At 55.9% G+C, this 8,021-nt stretch overlaps 1 protein-coding gene and 1 long non-coding RNA gene across 2 annotated transcripts in view; one reads left to right on the plus strand and one right to left on the minus strand.

The window, feature by feature from the left end:
• The window catches only part of MEX3A (mex-3 RNA binding family member A), a 10,675-nt gene extending 6,649 nt beyond the window's left edge, over positions 1-4,026 (minus strand). Inside the window, exon 1 of the mRNA XM_032260609.1 lies at positions 2,967-4,026. Within this exon, the coding sequence (XP_032116500.1) occupies positions 2,967-3,420 (454 nt within the window). The 5' untranslated portion in view covers positions 3,421-4,026. The remainder of the gene's footprint in view (positions 1-2,966) is intronic.
• On the plus strand, positions 3,961-6,168 carry LOC116538320. Its single transcript, XR_004263600.1, has 2 exons — positions 3,961-4,591; positions 5,831-6,168. It is a non-coding gene; the product is annotated as an uncharacterized LOC116538320 (long non-coding RNA).
• The last annotated feature ends 1,853 nt before the right edge of the window (positions 6,169-8,021 follow it).

The following is an 8,021-nucleotide window of genomic DNA, read 5'->3' on the forward strand; positions in this document are numbered from 1 at the left end:
AGAGAGAGAGAGAGAGAGAGAGAGAGAGAGAGAGAGAGAGAGAGAGAAGTAAGGGCTACTCTGCAAACCTGGGGCTGGACAAGTCCCTTTTCGCCTTACCCACCTTCCCCTTCCTTGCTCCTAGCTTCACACAGAGTCTCCAAGACTCATACCCTTTTGGGAAACACACATCACGTGTGTGACTTCGCACACACGTACCTAAGAGGTGTGATGTACCGTGTGCTTTTATCTTAATAATACTTACGGGGCCAGCCTAATGTACACTTTTATACACCTCTTTTATACACACACCAAGTCCCTGTGTTTCAGCCTTTCATACATCCCACTGTCCATCCCCATCCTCCCCAGCACACAAACAGCACATTCCTATACACACCCACACCCACGGCTGTCACCCCCATTCACATGTAGACTCACTCACACCCCTCTCTGAGCATAACTCACTATTCCCTTTCTCTCTCCATCCGAAACCAAGTGGTCATACTTTTCTGTCTCTGCCCCAGCCCTCCAGCCAGAGACCTGAGGTGAGCTCATTTTTTCCTCCTTCCTCCACTCCAGATGGCAGCTTCTTCAACGCTGGCAGATTGGGGGGTGGGGGGAGAGAGTGGGTAGGGGGCCCCTCCCCTCACTTTTCTTTCTTTTTTTTTGTTTTTTATTGAGACGGAGTCTTGCTCTTGTCGCCCAGGCTGGAGTGCAATGGTGCAATCCTGGCTCACTGCAACCTCCGCCTCTCGGGTTCAAGCCATTCTCCTGCCTCAGCCTCCCGAGTAGCTGGGATTACAGGCACCCGCCACCACGCCCGGCAAATTCTTTGTATTTTTAGTAGAGACAGGGTTTCACTATGCTGGCCAAGCTGGTCTCAAACTCCTGACCTCAGGTGATCCACCCACCTTGGCCTCTCAAAGTGCTGGGATTACAGGCATGAGCCACCACGCCCTGCCCCCTCCCCTCACTTTTAAAGGAGAATTTGCTAGTCCCCTCGTCTTCAGACCTCTTGGCAGTTAAGAAGTCCTACCTGTTGTCCAGCCCACATCCTTGCTGCTTTAATGTCAGTAAATGATTGTTCTATTTTCCAGGTCTGGAGGGTTGAAGAACAGTGAACCCCCCTCTCCTACCATTTCTATTCACATATCGTTTGATGGGCGCCTGGGTTCTGGCTCTAAGTTTTGGGTCCAAAAACTTAAATGAGAGCTAGGTATATTTAGTGGTTGGGGTTGGGGTGAGAAGGACAGGCCGAGGCATCAGGGTAAGGAGAAATGCTAGAGGCCTGGAGGTACAAAACTGGTGGTGGGCCTCTTCCTGGGTTCTGCAACCCCGAAGAAGTGTCTCTTAAAGGGAAGACCCACTGGGCTTCACCTTCCTAGAGGTCAAACAGAGAAGCACTAACACTGCAGCAGGAGGAGGGAGGTTAGACAAGAGGGAGGACTTCCATATACTTGACTGAGGGGCAGGCTTATCTTTTCTGAATAATAAAAAAAAAAAGATCCCCCTACTTTTAAGAGGGACAAACCCATCTGATGCGGAGGCAGAAAAGGAAAGAATGACTCCATTAAATTCCGGGGCCTCCCAAGACCACCCCCACACCCACGAAAAGATAGCAGTGTCCGTCCCCACCCAGTTCCTGGGCTTTGGATCCCCAGTTTCTGACAAGAGGAAATCCAACTTTCTAAATCAGAAACCTCAAGAGATGGAGTGCCCCGGGGGATGAGGGCTGTGCAGGGGAGTGGCATCTTCCCCTCCTCCATTCTGGATCTCTCCGTGAAATCCCCCTAACCCCCAGCACTCCCGGTGGGTGAGGTGGGATGTGGAGTAGAGGCCCCCCTGGCCCGCCTCCCCTTTTCCTCCGCCAGAAGCCGGCCTCCTCCCGCACTCCCAGCCGGAATGCAGCTCCTCTATTGTTCCCCACTGTGGGACAGCTCCTCCCCCACCCCACACCTCCCCAGCCCAGCCCCTTTGCAATTTCCAAATCCCGCCCCCCCACTCTCTTTGAGAAGCCAGGAGAGGGAAGGGTCCCCAAGATCCCGTCTGCTCAATTTGGACCTTCACCAGCACACCCACCCACCCACCCAGGGATGCTGGAGCAGCAGAGGGTGTGGTACCAGACATACTATGCTGGATTAATTCTGCACCCCCTCCCAACACACCCAGACACACGCCTTCCACCAAATTTCCAGGTGAAGGTTTCCTACCCCCCAGCAGGCCCCCTCCTGCCCTGTCCTACTCTTTCACTACCAGAGACCCCTCTCTAGGCCTCTGGCCCTAGGCTGTGGCCAGCCCAGAACAAAAGCCAGAGAAGGAAGAGGAGAGGTCCAAGCCAGGATGTAGCACTTCCTTGGAGACACCCCTTCCAAAACCCCAGAGACAGTCCAACTTTGGTGGGTGGGTAACCACAGGACCCCCTCCTTTCAGCAGCCCCCCTCACCGCCTCTTCCCCAGGCTGGGACCCTCCCCTGGGCCACACCCCCTTCCATTCCTACACTCAGCCCAACAAAGAGACTGATACTCAGTCTGGCTTCAAGGGCCAGGTCTCCCCTAAAGTCTGTAACTCCAGGCGGCTGGGGGTCCCAGGGGTGCCCCCTCCCCAACCTAGGAGCAGATACCAGAGTACAGGCTTCTGAGTAACTCTTGCACATTCCGTCAGTTTTTCTGGTTAGGAGGAGTGGACACCCCCTCCGGACAGCCTCCCTGGATTGGGAGACCTATCCCCTCCCCTTTCCCTCTTCCAGTGCGAGGATATTTCTTTGTCTGAGGGCAGAGCCCTGGGGGTGGAAGGATCTGGAGAATCGTCCCGACTAGGGGTAACAGGGAACTTTGTGGCACTTAGAAATCAGGGTAGGGGGCGGGTCCCCCTTTGTGGGGAAGGGACAGAGCCGGAGGCGGGCTAGAAGGGAAGAAATGAACTTTCCGCGCTGGGGACGGGGTGCCCCCACTACAGTCCCCCTCACCGGTCCCGGCGCCCCGCTTACCTTGCCTGCCCACGATCTCGGCCACGTGCTCGGAGGTGGGCACGGGAACACACTCCGTGGTGTTGCTGCTGCCCTTCAGGCGCAGCTCGGCCTCTTTGTAGAGAGCGCTGAGCTTGGCGTCGCCCGCCCCTTTGGGGGCGGTGGGGGGCTGGGGCGTCTGCGCCGCGGGGGCCGCCGTCGGGGCGGCCGGGGGCGCCGCGGGCGGCGGCGGCGGGGCCGGCTGCGGGGGGGCGGCCGGCTGCGCGGGGGCGCCGCCCCCCCCACCTCCCCCGTCCTCGCCCGCCGTGGGGGCGGGGGGCTCCCCCAAACCCAGGAGGCAGAGTTGATCGAGAGCCAGCTGAAGGGCGCGCTCGTCTTCCAGCAGCCCTCGGTCCTTAGCGCTTCCCCCGAAACAGCCTAGTTCTCCAAAGCCCCCATTTCTTTCCATTATTCCAGATACCACTAGACTAGGCATGGCGAAACAAAAGCTGGGGGAGAGAGAGAGGGAGAGAGAGAGAGAGAGAGGGGGTGGAAGGGAAAAGAGGAGAGAGGAGGGGAGGGGAGAGGAGAGGAGGGGGTGTGTGGGGAGGGGGGAACAAAGAACTGGGGAGGGGGGAAGAAAGCGAGATAGAAAGATAGACCCTCCCCCTAAGCCCCCCTCCCCAAACACCCTGTAACCCGACTCCCCTCGCCCCAGCCCCCGGGGTGGGGGTGGGGGGAAAGAGAAGCAAAACCAAGAAAGCAGATCTCCTCTCCTCTCCGGGGGTGACGGGGGGCGGGGGGCTGCGGGATCTCTGCCCCCACCCCTCCCGCCTCGGACCTGGGAGTCTCTAGTCCCCGCCGTCCAGGCGCCCCCGTTAGGCTCCCGCACCGAGCCCCAGTCCGGGAGCGGCGCTCAGTGGCCCCCAATAGAGCCCAGCCCCTTCCAGCGCTCAAACTCTTTTGTTTTAAATGAACTGGATGGAGCAGCATGGAACTGACGGGAGGGGGGCGCGCCGGGGGCGCCCGGAGCATGCCGGGAGTTGTAGTTTCCCGCCCTCGGGGGCGCGGGGACAAATTCCTTGACCCGAGGAGGATAGGGATGTGCCCTTCGGTCTTTCCTCGCAGCTCCAGGACAAGCTGGGGGTGGGATGGAAGTCGAGGTCCCTAATTTTGTGAGGGGCGGGTGCAGGGAGAAGGAGTAGTCTGCGGAAACGGAGCGGGTTGGAAGCCGGCTAGCGCCGCGCGCCCCCTCCCGGGACCCGCTCCTTCCCCGCTCCGGTCGGTCCTGGGGGCCCGCTTTCTTATGGAAATGAGGGGGGGCCGGGGGCGGGGAGCGGTCCCCGCGAGCTCACTGCGGCTTTCTCTCTCTCCCCTCTTCCCCCTCCCTGCCGCGCTCCCTCTCCGCTTCCCCCTCCCGCTCTCCCGTAGTCGATCCCGGCGCCCAGCCGCGGGGAGAGGTTCTCGGCTGAGCAGACAAAGCCCGCAGCACCGATGGGGGGAGAGCCGGACCCTGCGCGTTGTGGGGGCCAGGAAGGGGTGCCAAGCTGGGGCTGGAATCCCCCGGCAAAGGATGGGGTTCCCTCATCCCTAAGCAACAAGCCATCTCCCCTCGCCCGCCCCCCCGCCCCTCCAGTCTCGGAGATTTCAGAGGCACCGACTGGGAGGTGAGTTAGTTCACGTCCTTCTGCTCCGTGGAGGGGGTCTGGAGGGCGGTGGAGTGATGAGGTGCGGAGGTTGAAGAAGTGCCGGGATAGAAGTGGGGGTCGGACGGAGAGTGGGGAGGTAGGAAAAGTCTTAAAGGCCTGGGGTGACTTAACCGTTTGGGGTGAGGGCCTTGAGCTTTGGGTGTGACAGAAGGAGAAAGGAGAGACCGGGATGGACTGGGAACCCAGGCTTCCTTCAGGCCTGGGCTGTGACTACAGCTTGGGGTGATCCGTTCTTTTTTTTTTTTTTTTTTTTAACATTCAACCTGGCTCCCCCACAATGTAGGCGATCCGTTCTTTAGCACTCATCGATTTCCACTGTTTCCTCCACCCCTCTCCCATTGAAAACCTATTCGGGGCCAGGCGTGGTGGCTCACGCCAGTACTCTCAACACTTTGGGAAGCCGTGGCGGGTGCCTCACCTGAGGTTAGGAGTTCGAGACCTGCCTGACCAACAAGGTGAAACCCGTCTCTACTAAAAATACAGAAATTAGCCTGGCGTAGTCGCCCGCGCCTGTAGTCGCAGCTACTCGGGAGGTTGAGGCAGGTAAATCACTTGAACCCGGGAATCGGAGGTTGCAGTGAGCCAAGATTGTGCCACTGCACTCCAGCCTGGGTGATGTAGCCAGAGTCGTCTCAAAAAAAAAAGGAAAACCTATTCAGTCCCGTTTGATCAGAAATTTGGTGAGAATGAAAATAAGTTTTTAAAGCTTGGAGTTTTAGAGTTTCAGAAAGGTGGAGTGTAATGCAATCTTTTCTTCTCCCTTTACCCCATATCTTCTGCATTTATTTTATATCACCCTTTTCATGTCTGGACCTTTCCCAAGGGAAGAAGGGATGGCACTGCAGCTTGAGGGCTTGAGGTCAGACTTTAAGAAGAACTTCCATAAAGAGTTTTATAACAGTGGGTGGGTGAGCCACAGTGGTAAGGTGTCCTTTCCTGGAGTGACTTGAAAAACAAAAATCTGAACTAGTTTGTAAGGTAAAGTCCTGCTGAGAGGCAAGGGAAGAGATGAATTGACCTCACAGACTTAGCAATGTGGGGTCTTGAGGGCTGAGCTGTTTAGCCCAGTTCCCTAAACTGTTTCTTGGAAAGAGTGAATTTTCACACTAATGGGAGCGCTGGAACCTGAACTGAGGATCTCAGAAGGGGTGGGGTTGCGGGGTGGTCGGCACTGCAGGGTTCTTTTCCCTTTGCTAGCCAGAAGATCCTGGGAAGGAGAACCTTGACTGAGGAGCCCAGGAAGGCCCCGGAGTTGGGAAAGTTTGCCCCCTGGACTGGGGATTTAACATAAGATCAACAGTAAACCTTATTGTGAAATTCGATGCTACTGCCACCAAGCAAGAGTGAAAGAGGAAGAATTGGAGAGACAGGACCCTGGAGAGTGGGGCTGTTTCTGCCTCTTGTCCCCTCTGCCTGCCCCAGGAACCTGGATTGCAGAGACTGTGGTACTGGGGACCATGAGGTCTCTTTGGAAGAAAGTGTTTGCTTTGTGGATCAGGTGACTGTTTTCACATTAATAGAAATAGCAAATAGTTGCATAGGACTTAATTGTGTGTTAGGCATTTTTGTGGGGCAGCTGGGTGAGCCTTCCTGTCCCCACTGAAATGAGATTCCCCCCAGACTCCCACCCTGAACTTGCCCTGCCTCTGCTTTCCTCTCCACTAAGCTAATTAAAGCAGGAGGTTCATGACCAGAGAACCCTTGGGGATTTGGCCAGGGAGGAATACAAAGGGCAGAAACAAGTGTGTGTGTGTGGGGCGGGGGCGGGCAGCTGCAGAATGGTGAAGGGGCTGGCTGAGGGGTGGAGTGGGTGAGGCAGGGTCCCTACTGACTGACTTCCTCCCTGAGCCAACAACAAGAATGAATCAGCCCTCTGGGTAAGTTAATGTCCACCCTCAGGGCTCACTGGGACTCCAAATTTCTTTCACAGCAGATGTGAACCTGGCATCTAGAGGGCAAAGGATATGTGTGTGAATGCAGTTACGTATGTGGCCTGGTGGACATGTGAGAGTGTCTGGATCATGTGGGAGAGTGCCCAGGTTCAGAGGTCGCTCAGGGTGGGCACCTTGAGGAGCTGGATTCTCAGAGCAGTTTTTCTTTTTTTTTTTTTGAGTCAAAGTCTCACTCTGTTGCCCAGGCTGGAGTGCAGTGGCGCGATCTCGGCTCACTGCGCGCGATCTCGGCTCACTGCAACCTCCGCCTCCTGGGTTCAAGCGCTTCTCCTACCTCAGCCTCCCGAGTAGCTGAGATTACAGGCACACACCACCATGCCTGGCTAATTTGTTTTTGTATTTTTAGTAGAGACTGAGCTTCACCATGTTAGCCAGGATGGTCTCGATCTCCTGACCTCGTGATCCGCCCGCCTCGGCCTCCCAAAGTGCTGGGATTTACAAGCGTGAGCCACTGCACCAGGCCTCACAGAGCAGTTTTTACAAGTCCTTCACTCTCTCCCTGAGGCTGGTGGCCTTCTTTGTTCAGGAGACCCCTCCCTCGACTGAGAAGCTAGATTTCTGTTCACGGGCTTTCCTCTTCCCCGCCTGCCCAATCCAGAGTTATGGCAATCAGAGCAGAAGGCCCTATTGAAACAGTACTCCCCACTCTCTGCCTTATGAGCAGAAAGGTGCAGAGGTGGCATACTTCTCCCCTTCAGGACCTTGGAGGACAGCATTGTGTCTCTTATCTTCATCATGGTCCCCAACCCTAGCTGCTCAGAACCTAGCATGCATACCTGCCTAGAACAGAGGCTCAATAGGGGTGTGTTGAGTGTAACTCCGTTTTTAAAACTTCATGGTGTAAGAGGAAAGAGCAGGTCTCCAGAGACAAACATGCGGCTTATTTGGCCACCTTGGGCGGTCATTTACCGCTGAGCCTCAGTTTCCTTATCTCTAAAATGGAAGGATAAGCCAAAGTCTGGCAGGGCGCGGTGGCTCACGCCTTAATCCCAGCACTTTGACAGGCCCAGGTGGCCGGATCTCTTGAGGCCATGAGTTCAAGACCAGCCTGGGCAACATAGTGAAACCATGACTGTACTAAAAACACAAAAACTAGCTGGGTGTGGTAGTGCACGCCTGTAATCTCAGCTACTTGGGAGGCTGAAGCAGGAGAATCGCTTGAACCCAGGAGGCAGAGGCTGCAGTGAGCTAAGACCATGCCATTGCACTCCAGCCTGGGTGAGAGTGAAACTCTGTCTCAAAAAATAAAACAAAATAAAATAAACCAAGATCCTGACACAGTGCCTGGCTATCTTAGGTTTTCAATCAGTTTTAGTTTCCTGGCCCTGGTTGTTCTCCCCTTGTGGTTGACTCTAGCCAGATTGCGGTCTTCATTCATTCATTCATTCATTCAGCCAACCACTTCCTACTGAGCTCCTAGGATGTGCCAGGCACTG

Source organism: Sapajus apella, unplaced genomic scaffold, assembly GCF_009761245.1.
Source record: "Sapajus apella isolate SASKATOON/1434 unplaced genomic scaffold, GSC_monkey_1.0 scaffold119, whole genome shotgun sequence".
NCBI classification, from domain to species: domain Eukaryota; kingdom Metazoa; phylum Chordata; class Mammalia; order Primates; family Cebidae; genus Sapajus; species Sapajus apella.